This window comes from Macaca mulatta, chromosome 19, assembly GCF_049350105.2.
Source record: "Macaca mulatta isolate MMU2019108-1 chromosome 19, T2T-MMU8v2.0, whole genome shotgun sequence".
NCBI lineage: Eukaryota > Metazoa > Chordata > Mammalia > Primates > Cercopithecidae > Macaca > Macaca mulatta.
In genome coordinates this window covers 15,817,790-15,835,115 of record NC_133424.1, presented here as the reverse complement: position 1 = coordinate 15,835,115, position 17,326 = coordinate 15,817,790, and the positions used below count along the sequence as shown (strand labels likewise).

The window sequence follows — 17,326 nt, the reverse complement described above, 5'->3', positions numbered from 1 at the left end:
GGGCAGGGCATGTCCTAGGAATCTTCTAGCTTTCACTTGTCACATTGCTGACATCTGGCTCTTCCCAAGTGTCGTGCACAGGTCTTTGTGAGCCGAGGTGTCTCCACAGCTTATATTCCTCTTAGGGATACCCCCTTCACCTCAGCTACCTGGGCTGGGACAGGGTCTCAGGGAGGTGTGAGAGATCCTCCTGGGCTTTGGTCTGGTCTTCTAGTTGGAGCGGGAGCGCGGTCCAGCTATTTTAGTCTCCTGGCTTCCTTTTCCCAGGATTGGAGTGTGTGGGTGTTTCTTAATGGCTCCAGGGGAAAAAGGAATGCTTGATGTTTTGGAAAGATTCGAGCTGGGAAGTGCAGACAGAGGCCATGGGGCGTTCTTACCACACAACCAGCCTCAGCTTCCTGACCCCCAGGGTCTTTGAGGCACTTAGTCGCATCTCCAGGTCTGCTGCTTGCCTCCTCCACAGTGTGGCGCTTACCTAGGGGAAGGGTGAGAACCCTGAAGGTGGGGGAATAGGAAGAGACTTGAAGATGGGGCAGTAGCCTTTCCGTCTGCACAGGCAGGTGACTCCCCCCTACACACCCAGTATTTGCAGCTGGAGGGATTCTGGGGCTTCATGGGCGGGTGAGGGTGAGCCTTGTGGAATGTGGCCCGGAGTGAGAGGCCGCCAGTGGGCGGGTTTTTCCCATGCCCGCACTCAGGGGCCAGGGAGTAGTAGCACGTCGGTTGCATCCGTGACTCCAGCAGAGGCATCTGCTCTGCTGCGTGGGTGGGAACAAGCCCAGTGCCCCTCCCTGGTCCAGGGAGCCATGTTGGATGCCCCAGAAAAGGAAAGAAAGGACAAGACTTTATTCCTTAATGTGTTTCTTTTTCTTTTTTTCTTCCTCTTCAACAGTGTATATAATAGGTTCTGCTTTTTATAGAGTTTGAACTTTTTGTTTGGGGGATCTGGAGGAATGCAGAAATGAAGCTGTTTGCTCTTTCCCCTCCACTGGGGATCCTGCATTCTGGTACCTCCTTTCTTGGGGACCCAGGCGGAAGGGCTGGCATTGCCTCCCTGAGAATAGACAGTGCGCAGCCCCTGGATGTGAGATGAGCTCAAAGTCAGCAGGGGCCTAGTTGGCTTGCCATACCTGTCTGGTGGGACAGGGCAGGGGCACCACTCAAATTCAAAAGAAGCCGCTTGAGGGCAGTAAAGGAAATGCCGGCGTGCGCTCAGACAGGCAGGGCACTCGTGGAGCTTGGTAGTGGGGGCCAAAGCCCCTCTGTAGAAGCTGAACAGGCTGGGGGTGGTTTCCGAGGCACTCATGCATTCTGCCTCTGTGACCTTTCTAAGGGGGTGGTGGGTCTGTCCCTACCTATGGTTAGCCAGGCACGGGGCAGGGCTCCAGTCTCCAGTGCTGTTCTTGTGCCCATCAGCCACCAGGGTGCAGGAGGCTGGCTCGGTCTGCAGTTCTTCTGTTCTTGTGACTTAAATGGTACATTCCACACCATTTCTCTCACACTGGTTTCTCTCTCCCTCTACGTAGGTCCTGCCTAATCATTGGACACGGACTCTTAATAAAACGGTCTTCAGTTCCAGATTCCTTCCCAGCAAGCTATAGCTTAAGTCCATTTTCTTCCGTGAAAGGGACAGGACTCCATCAAGTTATGGAATTCCTCAGAGCCCTGGGCCTGTCCCCCGGGGTGGATTAGTCATGTCCAGCAGCACACGCCTAGTCCCGCCTTCGGGAAGGCTGCCTGCCTGGCCAGCAGCCTGGGCCTCCCTGTGTAAAGACTGCCTGGCTGTCCTGCCCAGCCTCCCTGGTCCTCTGGGGTCCTCTGGGTGGGTGGCATCTCCTGGAGGGTGATGACAATCCCCCACACATGCATTCATGTGGTGCTGCTCTGTGTGCAAAGCCAGACCCCAAGTATGTTTTCTCTCTTTGTCCCATCCCTCTTTTTCTGGGACTTTGGACCCTAACTACTTCCCTCCTGAACCTCGCAGTGACATTAGTCCAGGAGAGCTCTTGTTCAGTGTGTAGAAGAACACTCTGACCTCTAGAGCTGTCCCAGATAAGGAGTGGGAGCTTTAGAGGCAAGGCCTCTAGATCCTGGAGGGCTCAGTGAGGCTCTTCCCACAGCATGTTTCTCACTGATACCCTATAAGGCTCGAGCCACCGCTGACTCTAAGCCTTTTGGAGTCTTTCCTCCTCCGTCTCCATTGTTCCCGTGCATTTCCAAAAGCTTAAGTTGCCTGGCGGGCATTTCCCCAGTTTCTTTGGCCTCCCTCTTCTCAAGTCACATAGGGAAAGTACCTCCTGGAACCAGGCTGCAGTGTGCAGGACCTGCCGGGCAGGCACTGGTGAAGGGCCTTGGGCCCATCATCCCCCAACCCCACCTCACCCCACCCACCTCCTCTAGGGGGGCGGATCTGGGCTGGTGGACTGGAGAGGGTGTCACAGACCCTCAGGGACTGCCCCATGGACACCTTTGATTGGTGTTAACGGTGTGAACATTTTTCCCATCTTCAGTCCCTTAGAATAACGACAGCCCCTGGGGTTGGGGCAGGCGAGGGTGGCCACATCATCCAAGCCCTCCCAGAGGCACTAATAGGCTTTTTTGCTCTAAAAATAAATACCGGCCCTTTTTTGGTCACAAATCCAGCATCTCAGCAGAAAACTGCCTGACATGAAAAGTCCCCTAAGGAACTGCATCTGCGTTTCAGGGGCTTTTCATTTTTTCTCCTTTTTTAAAGTGTAGATTGTGGGTGCTTCCTAAAGGCCTGCCTTCTTCTGAAACTGGAAGTGGGCTGTCGCCATGGGCAAGCCCTCGGGTGCCGGCTCCCCGCCGGCGTGGGAGCCCTGGCAGCTCTCCTCAGCTCCCTGGGCTTGAGCAGCTGCAACTGCCCCAGATTTGCTGTGGAAGCAGGGGCTGGCCCTGGCCTCACCAGAGCCTCCCGGGGCCTGCATTGATGCTCAGGAGTTCCTGGGCTGCTCTTGATCCTCTCTGGGCGTCCAGCTTCCAGTCAAGCTCCGTTTGCCAAACAAACTATTCTGAGCTGCCCTTTGGCCTGTGCCTGTTGTGTTCCTGTTGCAGTCCCGCCTGGCTGAGACGGGGGCAGGCGGGAGAGCCTTCATGCCCAGATTCCCACAGGACAGTTGGGGAGCTGCTGGCATTGTCTTTCTGGGAAGATTCTGCTTTCTTGGACCAAATGGCAGCCTGGATTCCCAGTGTCAGGCCTGCATGCTGCCCCTGCCCCACACACACACACGCGCACACACACACTGCGCGCACACACACAGTGCACATGGGCCATAGCCACAGGCCAGCTCTCCTCCAGGGTCCTTTCAACTTCACTGTCCAGGGACCCTCTCCTCCTTGCCCATGGGGCTTCCATCTGGCAGAGAACGCTCAGGGCTGGTTGAACTTGAAAGCACATTAGACTTAAGCTGTCACCTGTGCTTGGTGCCCCAGGAACAGCCAGAGAGGACAGTGCCCACTCACTTCTCCTTGTTGGCAGCCTCCTGTGCAGGAAGTGCCAGCCGGGCCTCAACGCACCAGCTGGCTGTGGGTCCTGAGGAGGAGCGGGAGGCGGCCACTCAGTGCAGGCGGGGACTCCTCTCCTCTGCCCTGACCTTACCCTCCATCCTGCCTCCTTCATTGGAGTGGGGCTGGGGGGTGGGCGGAATCAGTGTTTTAATCGGATTTTTAAAAAACATTTTATTTCTTTGTACAATTACCATCCTATGTAAAGATGAAATTTGTGTTGAGTTGAAGATTGTCATGGAATAAAGATCACACCGTACTTGAGGCCATCTTCATGTAACCCTTTCTAGAGAGTTTTGTGTGGGGGTGTCTTGGGGCTGGTGTGTTGTGAAGCTGTGCACTTCCTGTCTTGTCTTTTACTGGTAACTCCGACACAAGGCTCAGACCACGTGGGCCAGATGGGGCTACCTCTACCACCAGCCCCTTTAGACATCTGGTCCTGGGGGTCTGCCGTGCACCTCTCCCCCACTCGTTAGTCCTGCCTTGCCTGGGGGCCCCAGCACTTGCAAGGGGCCCTGGAGACAAGTCCCTAGGATATTACCTGTGGCCTTTCCGAGGCAGCTGAGACATGCCCCCTGGAATCCCCACAGGCCCTGCTGCACATTATCCCTACATCTCCTCCTGTGGGCCTTTGCTTACAGCCTGCAGGCTGTGAGGGGTTAGAGTGGCCATTCCTCTTTTACAACTGAAAAAACAAGGTTTCTTCCAAGGCCACGAGACAACAGGCGAGCCCCAGCATGTCCTTCCCTTGCACACACACTTTCTCCCTCAACTCTGCATCTGGACACATCCCCGAGGCTTCTCCTAGTCAGATTTCACACGGTGGCCCTGCTGCTTCCCGCTACCTTCCGCCTCCTGCCCCAGGTCCCCTCCAAGGTATGCCCAGCATGCCCCCAGACACCATGGCTCCTTCACCTCCTCACACTGGGATTAGTGCTGGGAGAGAAGCCATGGCCTTTCTTCCTGCTTCCCTAGTGTGCAGGGTCTCACTGGTCCTGTGGCCGCCAACCTCTGCAGCCAGTGTTCCTCCCCGCTGCACCACAGCAGTCAGACTCCCTGTTGCCCTGACTCTGCAAATCTACCCGAGCTTTCCCTTCTGGCATGTCTCACCCACACCAGTCTCTCTCTCATCAGATGTCATACTCTGACCCAGAGCGTCCTGAGCCCTGTATGCAGGTTTGAGGTGGGGCCCCAGGTTCCCCCGTGTCCCCAGTTGCAGCCCCTGGTCATTTGTACAAGGACGTGTGTCTGTAGCTGCTGAGGTCTGTGTCCGTGTCTTGTCTCGTGTGGAGTGGTGAGCTCTTACAGGGCACAAGGTCTTTCCCCATCCCTTTTGGTGTCTTGCTGCACTGAGGGCCACAAGCCTCACAGAAGCTTAGCGTGGCCCTCCACGAAGCAGATCCAAGTGGAAGGAGCCTCGATTTGGGCAAAGCATGTGTCCTCCAACACCAGCAGCAAGAGGCAGCACCCTGGCAAGGAGCTCAGGCGAAGCCAGGCAGTGCCATGAAGTGCTTCTCAGTGACAGGAATCCAAAAGGCGCCATATCATGGGCCCGGCCTCCAATCTGGTGGCTGGCGACTGTGACCTGCCAGCCCGTGAGCACTGGCGAGGGCTCATGTCCCCCACTGGGGCCTGTACACCATCCATGTTTGGTGAGGGGACATCCAGCTGGCAAAAGTCCCTTAGTGTAAATCTCTGGGGTGGGGACAGAGGTGGGCATGCTGGCTCTTGAGTACACCTCGCCGGGGCAGACACACCCTGGACCCATCCACCCCACTGTGGTGCCAAGCTGTCAGCCCACAGGAGCGAGGGCACATGCTGCCTTCTGTCTGCAGCATGGTGACTGTGTCCCAAAGCAGGGACTTCTGAGGTCCACCTACCTCTTTAGTTGCTGGTCATTCCCAGGGGGCCAGCCTGCTCCTTTTTTTTTCCTCCTGGAGTGGGCTCTCTGCATTCTCCCTTGCCGATATGTTCCTCACCGTCCTGTGGCTCTCGCCCCAGCTGAGCCTCTCTGCTTCCCCTTGGAGAATGGAAAGGAGTGGGCCTCAGAGGGCCATGCAGTTGGAGGCCCCTGTGAAGCTGCTTTTTAGCCATGTGACCCTAGACAAGTCTCCTCCCTTCTCAGAGCCCCTCTTTTCTCAACTGTCAGATGAATGTGACCAATTGCAGCCATCACAAGTTGTGGAAAACTGAGCAGGTTGCCGTCCAGGCCATGCACTCAGTCCCTATAGTGAGTGACTGACCCTTTTATAGTGGGAGGCGTTGGGCAAGCTCTCAGCTTCCGGTGCGGCTGTGGTGATCTGAAGCTTGGCAGGGGAGGCTTTTTCAGGCACAGTCCCTGCTAGGAAAAACAGCAGGCAAGTGGGTAGGTGATGCCTCGCATGTCTCTCCCTCCCCCGTGATGACCAACTCATCCCGCTTCGAACCCGGCTGCCCTCTCTCAGGGTCACTGGTCCTCCTGAACGTGCCCTGTTTTTTCCTCTTTCTCCATCCAAGGCCAGCTCACTCACCTTCTCCCCCAGAGCCTCACTACCTTCTCTTTTCCTCTGCAGAGATGGCTCCGAAGTCAAAAAAGAAGGGGCACCCCGGGAGGGAGCAGAAGAAGGTACATGGGCTCAGGGGGCATCCTCCATTATGTGGGAAACTGGGTCTGGCCCTGGCCGGTTCTGCCTGCCTGACATCAGCCTGTCTGTCTGTCTGTCTGTCTTTCTGTCTGCAGCACCATCATCACCACCATCAGCAGATGCAGCAGGCCCCGGCTCCTGTGCCCCAGCAGCCGCCCCCGCCTCCCCAGCAGCCCCCACCGCCTCCACCTCCGCAGCAGCAACAGCAGCCGCCGCCCCCACCTCCCCCACCATCCATGCCTCAGCAGGCAGCCCCGGCGATGAAGTCCTCGCCCCCACCCTTCATTGCCACCCAGGTGCCCGTCCTGGAGCCCCAGCTCCCAGGCAGCGTCTTTGACCCCATCGGCCACTTCACCCAGCCCATCCTGCACCTGCCGCAGCCCGAGCTGCCCCCTCACCTGCCCCAGCCGCCTGAGCACAGCACTCCACCTCATCTCAACCAGCACGCGGTGGTCTCTCCTCCAGGTGAGCCGTGGCCCACCCCGGTGTGGGCTGAGACCCCTTCCTGCCTCGGTTCGCCTATGTGGTGTCTGAGTACTCTGGCTGGGCGGCAGCTTAGCCTCAGCGGCTCTGGTCTCTAGAGGGAAGATCCACGGTTTCTCAGGGCCATCTTGGAAGTTAAAGGAGATGCTTCACGACAGGTCTTGCAAGTTGATTCAGAAGATTTTTGTTTTTGTTTTTGTTTTTAAAACACCTGAGATCATTTGAGTAACAATCTAGATTTTGACTTATTTTTCCTGCTGGGCCAGGCGTCATGTTAGATGAGAAGAGCTGCGACCCCTCTGTAGCTTTTCTCATCAGGGGTTGGGAGGTGCACTCATGCAATGCGATTCCTCCTGTGGAACCTGGACAGCACTCACCTGGGGGATATGGGGACAGGGCCACCTTCCTTGGGGGCCTGGGCAACGGCCGGGCAAGTGAGGGACCAAGCTCTGCACTGAGGTCTGAAGGGCCATTGTGAGCATGGGGAGCAGGAGCTGGGGACACAGAGCATAGGGCAGGACGACACTGCCCTAAAGCCCTCTCTGGAAGCTGGCTGCTGCTCTGGAGTTTGTGGGAGACCACGGTAGGTGGGGAGGGAGTGCCAGTTTGAGGGAGGCCAGTAGGAGGCCACTGGAGTCCAGATGAGGTCAGGATGGAGCAGAAAGGCCAGGCTGGGGCCACAGGTGCTCAGGCCTCATCGCCTCGGTATTGTGTCGTTCCAGCTTTGCACAACGCACTGCCCCAGCAGCCATCACGGCCCAGCAACCGAGCCGCTGCCCTGCCTCCCAAGCCCGCCCGGCCCCCAGCCGTGTCACCAGCGTTGACCCAACCACCCCTGCTCCCACAGCCCCCCATGGCCCAACCACCCCAAGTATTGCTGGAGGATGAAGAGCCACCTGCCCCACCCCTCACCTCCATGCAGATGCAGCTGTACCTGCAGCAGCTGCAGAAGGTGCAGCCCCCTACGCCGCTACTCCCTTCCGTGAAGGTGCAGTCCCAGCCCCCGCCCCCCCTGCCGCCCCCACCCCACCCCTCTGTGCAGCAGCAGCTGCAGCAGCAGCCGCCACCACCCCCGCCACCCCAGCCCCAGCCCCCGCCCCAGCAGCAGCATCAGCCCCCTCCACGGCCCGTGCACTTGCAGCCCATGCAATTCTCCACCCACATCCAACAGCCCCCACCACCCCAGGGCCAGCAGCCCCCCCACCAGCCCCCGGGCCAGCAGCCACCCCCACCGCAGCCTGCCAAGCCTCAGCAAGTCATCCAGCACCACCATTCACCCCGGCACCACAAGTCGGACCCCTACTCAACCGGTAAGTGGCCCTCACCTATGGACTCTAGGGAGGCTGGTGCTGGGCCTGTAGTTTTGTCCTCAGGAAGCCGGAAGGGTTAACTCATGCTTTAGGCTGCAGTGGGTTCAGAGCTGAGCCTCAAAGTCTGGCTGTTTGGAGGGGGACCTGGAAGGGTCATTGGTGCTTTCTGCAGCGTGTATATCAGGTGTCTGTCTTGCTTGTGACTCGAGATCGCCCGGAATAAGGTTCCTCTGGTCCCTCTTAGAACTTAGAGTCAGGAGCACGACAATGCTAGGTGACTTCTCGCTAGGTGGGGAAGCTAGGGGCCCAGGGGAGGCACCTGATCCACCTCAAGGGGGTCAGGATATGCTTCCAAGAGGCAGTGATCACAGACAGGTAGCAGCTTACTTAGAAAGCAGAGTGAGTAGTGAAGTTCAGGGAGAGCCAGAACCATGGTGGGGAGCACTGCGCTGGAAGCTCAAAGGCAGCTCAGAGCCCGCCCGGGACCTGTCCTCGTCACCTGTTCCCAGCCTCCAGTCCAGTCCAGGCCACCTTTTTCCCATTGACAGCATTGGTCAGGCCACACCCTCTCACCTTTTTTGGGCACTTAAGTGTCAGTAACCAAAATGTCCTGGCTGGTTCTGGCCAGTGCCTCCTGATGTGGTGCTGCAGGGTTAGGGTGGAGGGTCCTGGCCTCAACAGTGTAGATGGTGCTGTCTGTCTTGGGCGTGTACCAGGTGCTACCTGCAAATCAGCAACAAGGCAGGGCTGTGATTACTCCTAACTCAACAAAAGCTGCTGGGTGCAGGCCGAGTGCGGTGGCTCACGCCTGTAATCCCAGCACTTTGGGAGGCCAAGGCAGGTGGATCACCTGAAGTCAGGAGTTTCAAGACCAGCCTGACCAAGATAGTGAAACCCTGTCTGTGTTAAAAATACAAACATTATCCAGGCGTGGTGGCAGGCACCTGTAATCCCAACCACTCGGGAGGCTGAGGCGGGAGAATCGCTTGAGTCTGGGAGGCGGAGGTTGCAGTGAACTGAGATCGTGCCACTGGACTCCAGCCTGGGTGACAGATTGAGACTCCATCTCAAAAAAAAAAAAAAAAAAAGCTGCCAGGTGCCAAGTGGATCGCTGCGTGTCCTGAGCCAGGAACAGCTGCCTGTCCTCCTCGGGAAACACTGGTGTTGGGCTTCGCAGCTGTGCGGCTGTGCGTGTTCTCACACGAAGCAGGACCAGGCTCCTTTTGGGGGTAATAGACGGAATGCAAGGCATTTAGAGCCAGCACTTGGGTGCACCGGGTGCCTACCAGGACTGAGGCAGGTCTCCTCCAGCCAGCTCTCCTTCAGGTCCCTGACCCTGACTCGAGCCCCAACAGGCTAGGATGGGGCATCAAGAGGAGTGTGGATTGGGATCATGCTGGGAGCTTCGGGCCAAAGGCCAAGTTGTTAGACTCCCAGAGAGACTTAACAGGCATCCCTGGGCACCCTGCCAGCTTTCAGGAGCCATCCGTGAGCCACCCTCTGAACCCACCAGCAGGCGGGTGGTTTCTATAAACCACAGCCCCCGGCGCCTACTGTTGCCCAGGTCAGACTCAGCAGGTGCTGAAGGCTTCCCACCCTAGGTGGGTGGGAAGCTGTTGCAGTCGTGTGCCTGTGGATCCCTGGCGGGCCAGACCTGGGGCCCTCCAGCACTGAATGGAGATGGCAGTGCCCAGAGTGGTCCCAGTGTGCTAGAATTGAAGGAGACGTCAAGGCCAGGAAAACCAGCCACACAGGGCAGTGGGCGGGGACAGGGTGGGCCTGGCCACCATATGGGCTCCAAGCAGCTGCAATGTCTTCTGGCATTAGGAGTGGGTCCTGGCTCTAGAGAGGCAGGAGAATCTACCACACCTGGGGCATTGTGGTTTGCTCCAGGCCTATGAAAATAGGTGCCTCCAGCCAACAGGACTCCTGGAGAACCCAAGGGTGCCTGTGCTGGCAGACGGTGGAAGGAGATGGGTGTGAGGCTAGGCTGGGAGCAAAAGCATTGCAGAGAGGCAACCTCCTTTGTGGACAGTGTGGCTTGTCCCGAGCTGGAGCTAGTCAATGGGCGGTGAGGCCCCTTGCCTGCAGGGATTCCAACAGAGAGAGGCCATGTGTTGAATGGGCAGGAGTCAGCTCCTCCAGCTGCGCAGTCTCAAGGTGCTGGCTTACTGTGATTCAGAGCCCAGTAGTCCCTGTGGCTGCTGGATCCTTCCCAGCCTTGGGTTGGATGCAGGTGGCAGGCTGGTCTGTTTCGTAAAAGAGACAGCTCCAGGCCCTGTTCTGCCTGCTCCCCACTTGGCCCAGGTGGAGGCCAATTCCAGGCTTCCCTTTTCTGTGGGGCGTGCAGGCTGAGTGGGGAATTAGGACCATGGGGAGGGTCCTGAGCATCCCCAACCTCAGGACTGAGTCCTGCACCCTCTGCTGTCATCCAGGTGGGCCAGGAACCCAGGCTGAGCTTTGTGGGGTTAAAAAGTATTAGGGCCCAGGCCCTGCCAAGCCCACATGTGTCAGGATCTGTGTTTGCCACAGCATCCCAGATGGTTCTGATGCACACAGGAGGGTCAAACACCAGGACTGGTGCCACAGGGCTCCAGAAAGCCCTGCTGCACACTGAGTTATTACCCACGTGCAGGGGGACACAGGGCACGCAGCCCTTTGGGGGAGGGGTCATGTCCTCACCAGGCCCAGTCTCTTGCATGGGTCTTTACTTTCTTGAGCTGGAGTGATGCACCCTTGTCCCAGGGCCTGGGTGGCATGTGCAGGTTCTCCGTCCAGCCCATCTTTTCCTTCCCGACAATTCTCTCAGGGCCCAAGTGGCCCAGGGCCTGCAGCTCTAAGCCAGCCCCTTGACATATTCCTTGTCCCCTCTCCTAGGTCACCTCCGCGAAGCCCCCTCCCCGCTTATGATACATTCCCCCCAGATGTCACAGTTCCAGAGCCTGACCCACCAGTCTCCACCCCAGCAAAACGTCCAGCCTAAGAAGCAGGTAACGGGCAGGGCTGGGCCATAGTCTCCAGGGCCAGGCGTGGACCGGGGCCGGGGGTACCTGCTCACCTCACCAGCTGCTGTGCCTGTGCCATCTCAGGAGCTGCGTGCAGCCTCCGTGGTCCAGCCCCAGCCCCTGGTGGTGGTGAAGGAGGAGAAGATCCACTCACCCATCATCCGCAGTGAGCCCTTCAGCCCCTCGCTGCGGCCGGAACCCCCCAAGCACCCGGAGAGCATCAAGGCCCCCGTCCATCTGCCCCAGCGTGAGTGCCCTGTCTGCCCACAGCCAGGGCTCAGGTCCCCAGGCCTGTGTTGGACGTGAGCTTGCTGTGGGGCTGGTGGACCATGCGCCGCCGTGGGCCTGGGCCCATGGGCTGTTTATGTTCCAGGGCCGGAGATGAAGCCTGTGGATGTCGGGAGGCCTGTGATCCGGCCCCCCGAGCAGAACGCACCACCACCGGGGGCCCCTGACAAGGACAAACAGAAGCAGGAGCCGAAGACTCCGGTTGCACCCAAAAAGGTTGGGATGGAGGTCCATGGGTGTCGTTTGCCCCTTGGCCATGGAAGGTGCCATGCTGGGCATGCCCCCTGCTATGCCCTTTAGGCACAGCAGACCCCTCACCCACCCCAACCTCTCTGTTCTGCAGGACCTGAAAATCAAGAACATGGGCTCCTGGGCCAGCCTAGTGCAGAAGCATCCAACAACCCCCTCCTCCACAGCCAAGTCATCCAGCGACAGCTTTGAGCAGTTTCGCCGTGCTGCTCGGGAGAAGGAGGAGCGTGAGAAGGCCCTGAAGGCCCAGGCCGAGCACGCTGAGAAGGAGAAGGAGCGGCTGCGGCAGGAGCGCATGAGGTGGGCGAGGGCTCTGGGCGGGGCATGGGGACTCCTGGGGCCACACCAGTCCCCAGGCTGACTGGGACCCTCTGCCCAGGAGCCGAGAGGATGAGGATGCGCTGGAGCAGGCCCGGCGGGCCCATGAAGAGGCTCGCCGGCGCCAGGAGCAGCAGCAGCAGCAGCAGCAGCGCCAGGAGCAGCAGCAGCAGCAGCAACAACAAGCGGCTGCAGTGGCTGCCGCTGCCACCCCCCAGGCCCAGAGCTCCCAGCCCCAGTCCATGCTGGACCAGCAGAGGGAGTTGGCCCGGAAGCGGGAGCAGGAGCGAAGACGCCGGGAAGCCGTGAGTCTGGAGGCCTGGTGGGGACCCTGGCCTAAGGGTTAGCTCCTGGGGGAGCTGGGAAAGGGGTACTGGAGACTGGACAGGGAGGGGCAGCAGGGGAGCCCAGGCCCTGCTGGTCAGCGTGCGGTCCTCTGGGCTCAGATGTAGGGGCCTGAGTGCTATGTGTGAACGGGATGGGCGCTGTGAGGGGTCAGCCCTGGGGAGGGCAGTGGGTGTGAGGACTTGGAGCTGCAGGGTGGCTAGGTCACCCTCCTGACTCCCTCCTTCCTTTCTCCTCCAGATGGCAGCTACCATTGACATGAATTTCCAGAGTGATCTATTGTCAATATTTGAAGAAAATCTTTTCTGAGCGCACCTAGGTGGCTTTTGACTTTGATTTTCTGGCAAAACATTGACTTTCCATAGTGTTAGGGGCGGCGGTGGAGGTGGGAGCAGCGGCCAGGGGATGCCTCAGGGCCTGGCCCTCCTGCATGCTATGCCCGGGGCAGGCCTGACGGGCAGCTGAGGATTGCAGAGCCTATCTGCCTTACGGCCGGTCGGACAGACGTCCCGCCACCCACCACCCCGCACAGGACGTCCGCTCAGCGCACGCCTTGTTACGAGCAAGTGCCGGCTGGACCCAAGCCCTGCATCCCCACGTGCGGGGCAGAGGCCCTTCTCTCCGCCAAATGTCTACACAGTATACACAGGACATCGTTGCTGCCGCCACCGTGACTGGTTTTCTGTCCCCAAGAACGTGACGTTCGTGACGTCCTGCCCGCCAGGAGTCCTTCCCCACACCCTAGCAATCGCCGCCCGCTCCCAGGAGGCCAGGGCAGGCCCGCGTGGGCTGGAAGCGGGCGAGGCCAGCCCACCCCCTCGCTGGCACTGACTTTGCCTTGAACAGACCCCCCCGACCCTCCCCCACAAGCCTTTAATTGAGAGCCGCTCTCTGTAAGTGTTTGCTTGTGCAAAAGGGAATAGTGCCGTGGAGGTGTGTGTGTCCATGGCATCCGGAGCGAGGCAACTGTCCTGTGTGGGTAGCCCTCGGCCGGGGAGTGAGGCCGCCAACCAAAGTCAGTTCCTTCCCACCTGTGTTTTTTTTTTTTTTTTCTATATATATTTTTTGTTGAATTCTATTTTATTTTTAATTCTCTCTTCTCCTCCAGACACAATGGCACTGCTTATCTCCGAAATGGTGTGATCGTCTCCTCATTGAGCAGCGGCTACCACCGCGCTGTGGGTAGTGTGTGACCGTGGCTGTACTGTATAGTGAACATAGTTGGCATATCTTTGTTTGAAGTTTGTTGGTGACTCCACCAAACTGGTGTAAAAAAAGAAAAAGCTCAAAAAAATCCACAAAAAAGACAAAACACACAAAAAAATCCGCCTATATTTTACTCAGTTTCAAACTTTATTAGTCTATTTTTAATTATAAAACCAGAAAGCTGCGATTTCTTTTCCTTCCCCTCCCCCCCCACCCATTTGTTGGCTTTTTTGTTTTTTAATGTCAGATGTGTTGAGTTGGGTTTTTTTGTTGTTGTTGGTTTTTTTTTTTTTTTTTTTTTTAACTGAGAAAGGAAGGGCCAAGGGATGAGGTGGGCACCAGACCCTGGGGGTGCCACAGACTGAGACTCCCCCACCTGGCGCCCAGCCCTGACCAGCTGGCCGCTCCTGCCCATGCTTTTTTTTTTTTTAAATTTTATAATTGGAGCCCTTGGTGAGGTTACGCGTGCCATGAGAACCCACTCTACACCACGACGCTGGTGCCTCAGTGTTGGCCAAACTCTGGAGTCACTGACTGGTTTGACTTTCATACGGTGAATATGCATTTGGTCTGTACTGATCATGGAATAAACACATCTCTCTTTTTTAATGCTGGCGTCTCCCTGACATTTCTTTGTGAACTATTGCCTAGGCTAGGCCCAGGGGACCCCCTGGACCCCAGACCATCTCTGTACAGGATCTACCGCCAGGGATTACCTAGCCCCTCTCCTGTGACCTGTCCCTGTCTGCCCTGGGCAGGAGCCATGCAGGCTCATACCAACCACCCCAAGCTGAAGCTGTGACGCAGAGCCCGGTACCCATCCTTGTGGACCCTGGCCGAGGTGGAGGGTGTACTCCAGCAGAACCCTGGCCAAACTCCAGACAGTATTCTTCCCCTCCACCCTACTCCATCCTGTCCCCCCTTTCACCAAAGGTCTTGGGCCACTTCTCCCACCTTGCCTGCCTCAACCTAACTACTCCTTTCATTTAAGCTCAGGGTTAACCAGATATTCTTAGATAAGTCTACATCCCCTGAAATAGAATCCTAACCCCCCCATGCATATACACACACGCGTGCACATTGCTGTCCCAGAAAGCCCACAGGTGGCCACCCTGCCTGTGTGCCCACCTGTGTACGCAGATGCCCCAGCCACAAGGCACGGCTGACGGCCAAGAAGAACCCCTAAGATGTAAGATACAAGTATATAATTTATATGTATGCAGAGACAAACTGAAACATTTCTAGCACTGTTTATTAACCTACATCCCCTCTTTTTGACCTGAAAGGTCCTTTATTGTCTTTGGATCTGCCAAATCTCCCTGTGAGGGTGTGGTTCAGGCATCCAGCCAGAGGCCCCCCACTTCCTCGATGTCCCTGCCCACTCAGGCACTTCCTCATATACCACTGTGCCGCTTCAAGTGTGACGTATTTAGGTTCTTTGGGGTTTCTTCCATCTCATCCCACCCCCTCATTTTTGTTCCTTGTTTTGTTCAGACACTTCCCCAGGCTGGGTCCAACTGCTGAGCTGGATAGTTTTCTCTGCACCTTCCTGCTGAAGATTTAACTCTGCCATGGGCTTCTCCACACCTCCCTGATGGGTGTCTCTCTAACTGGGTTGTAATTAGAACTGGGATCTATTTAATTTCTCCAGCCATTTCCCAACCCTTCCCACAGTACTAGAAATCTTAGTCCTATACCAGAGTAAGAGGTGTGTACAAGCCCCCACTGTACTGTATGCACGGATCGCTTGGCCAATAATTATGTCAGTGAATCTGAGAGCTGTATTAAACACTTTAGACATTTGTAGAAGGGAATTCATAGACTTTTCACTTATATACAAAAGGTTTTTTTTTTTTTTGTGCAGTTCTCATTGCAAAAATAAACATTTGTACTGAATATAAAGTTACTCTCCTTTGACGACTGCTGTCTTTTTGTTTGAGGGTAGACAGAAGCGGGGAAGGTGAGGGCTGGGGTTCAGTGATGTGTAGCAGAGGAAGAAGGGAGGTTCCCAAGACATGCACCACCCATGCGGCCAGATTAGCGGAGTCAGGAGGGAGAGATCCTGGGAACATTAAATTGTGAGAGAATTGATTTAATGGAAGGTGTAAAAGAAAAAGCTGCCAGGCACGGTGACTCATGCCTGTAATCCCAGCACTTTTGGGGGGCCGAGGTGGGAGGATTGCTTGAGGTCAGCAGTTAGAGACTAGCCTGGCCAAGGTGGTGACACCCCGTCTCTATTGAAAAACACAAAAAATTAGCTGGGCGTGGTGGCACACGCCTGTAGTCCCAGCTACTCTGGAGGCTGAGGCAGGAGAATCGCTTGCACCTGGAGGCAGAGGTTGCAGTGAGCCGAGATCATGACACCACTGCATTCCAGCTTGGGTGATTTGGTGAGACTCCCAACTCAAAAAAAAAAAAAGCTTTGATGTAGGCTAATCACACAACAAAAGAAAGGTAGTGGTTAAGTAATCCAGGGAGAACAAAAGTTTGTACACTATGGGCAATGTAGTCATAGAGGTCTATTCAGCCCCGAGATGCGTTGTTTACTGAGGCAGAACATAAACCACTATTCACCTTTAAGTAGCAACTTCATGGACTTAATTATGGTCCCAGGACAGTAATGTTTAGCAGCCTTGACAGTTCAAAGGTATATGGATAAAAGTGGGAGGTGGAAAGGGGCAAGAGGTGACAAGTGGAGTTTTTTTTTTTTCTTTCTTTTTTTGAGACGGAGTCTGGCTCTGTCGCCCAGGCTGGAGTGCAGTGGCCGGATCTCAGCTCACCGCAAGCTCCGCCTCCCGGGTTTACGCCATTCTCCTGCCTCAGCCTCCCGAGTAGCTGGGACTACAGGCGCCCGCCACCTCGCCCTGCTAGTTTTTTTGTATTTTTTAGTAGAGACGGGGTTTCACCATGTTAGCCAGGATGGTCTCGATCTCCTGACCTCGTGATCCGCCCGTCTCGGCCTCCCAAAGTGCTGGGATTACAGGCTTGAGCCACCGCGCCCGGCAGACAAGTGGAGTGTTTTTAAAGGAAACTAATAGGGAAACAAAAAACAGCATGTCCAGGGGTAGTGATGTGAGCAAGTCTGTGGCTAATGTCATACATTGATTAAGTCAAGAAATAGAGGCGGGACATGGTGGCTTATATCTGTAATCCCACTTTGGGAGGTGGAGGCTTGAGGATTGCTTGAGGCCAGGAGTTTGAGACCAGCCTGGACAATATAGCAAGTCCTCTCTATGAAAAGTTTTTGAAAAATTAGCTGAGTGTGGTGGCACAGGCCTGTAGTTCCAACGACAGGTTGTAGTGTTTGAGCCCAGGAGTTCGAGGCTGCAGTGAGCTATGATCGAAACCCCATCTGAAAAAAAGAAAACGCTAAAAACGTTCCAGTGGCTGCTTCCGGGAGGAAGGGTAGGTGTAGCCACAGATCGCTGTCTTTTTCCCTACATCTTTGTGGATGGCTGTTTAACAGGATGTATGTCTTCAGGTAAATGACTTCATCCTCGAATTTCAGGTTCATGATCTACAGGATGTGATTATGCTACTTCGACCTAATAGGGTTGCTATACGGGTTAAGTGATGGGTGTCCCTAAAATGTTCAAGGATATCGGGAGAAGGTTGCAAAATAGGAGGAAGAAGCTGGCTGGGTTTTTTTGGTTTTGTTTTTGTTTTGTTTTTTTTTTTGAGTCCGAGTCTCGCTCTGTCGCCCAGGCTGGAGTGCAGTGGCGCAATCTCGGCTCACTGCAACCTCTGCCTCCTGGGTTCACGCCATTCTCCTGCCTCAGCCTCCCAAGTAGCTACAGGCGCCAGCCACCACGCCCGGCTAATTTTTTTGTATTTGTTTGTTTGTTTAGTAGAGACGGGGTTTCACCATGTTAGCCAGGATGGTCTCGATCTCCTGACCTTGTGATCCGCCCGCCTCGGCTTCCCAAAGTGCTAGGATTACAGGCGTGAGCCACCGCGCCCGGCCAGAAGCTGG

At 56.2% G+C, this 17,326-nt stretch overlaps 1 protein-coding gene and 1 long non-coding RNA gene across 9 annotated transcripts in view; one reads left to right on the top strand and one right to left on the bottom strand.

Moving 5' to 3' along the window:
* Positions 1-15,256, top strand: part of BRD4 (bromodomain containing 4) — a 99,903-nt gene extending 84,647 nt beyond the window's left edge. For 4 of the 8 annotated variants that reach the window (XM_077978091.1, XM_077978095.1, XM_077978094.1 and 1 more), the window contains 9 exons: positions 6,078-6,130; positions 6,245-6,614; positions 7,355-7,942; positions 10,820-10,932; positions 11,032-11,194; positions 11,321-11,451; positions 11,579-11,784; positions 11,864-12,107; positions 12,388-13,962. In XM_077978091.1, coding sequence (XP_077834217.1) covers positions 6,078-6,130; positions 6,245-6,614; positions 7,355-7,942; positions 10,820-10,932; positions 11,032-11,194; positions 11,321-11,451; positions 11,579-11,784; positions 11,864-12,107; positions 12,388-12,456 — 1,937 coding nt within the window. In that variant the 3' untranslated portion in view covers positions 12,457-13,962. Of the gene's footprint in view, positions 1-1,526; positions 3,803-6,077; positions 6,131-6,244; positions 6,615-7,354; positions 7,943-10,819; positions 10,933-11,031; positions 11,195-11,320; positions 11,452-11,578; positions 11,785-11,863; positions 12,108-12,387 lie in introns of those variants that run through there. The other 4 variants (XM_077978092.1, XM_077978093.1, XM_077978097.1 and 1 more) reach the window with 2 other exon arrangements.
* Positions 1-17,326, bottom strand: part of LOC144336816 (uncharacterized) — a 177,521-nt gene that overhangs the window by 140,516 nt on the left and 19,679 nt on the right. The window lies entirely within an intron of this gene.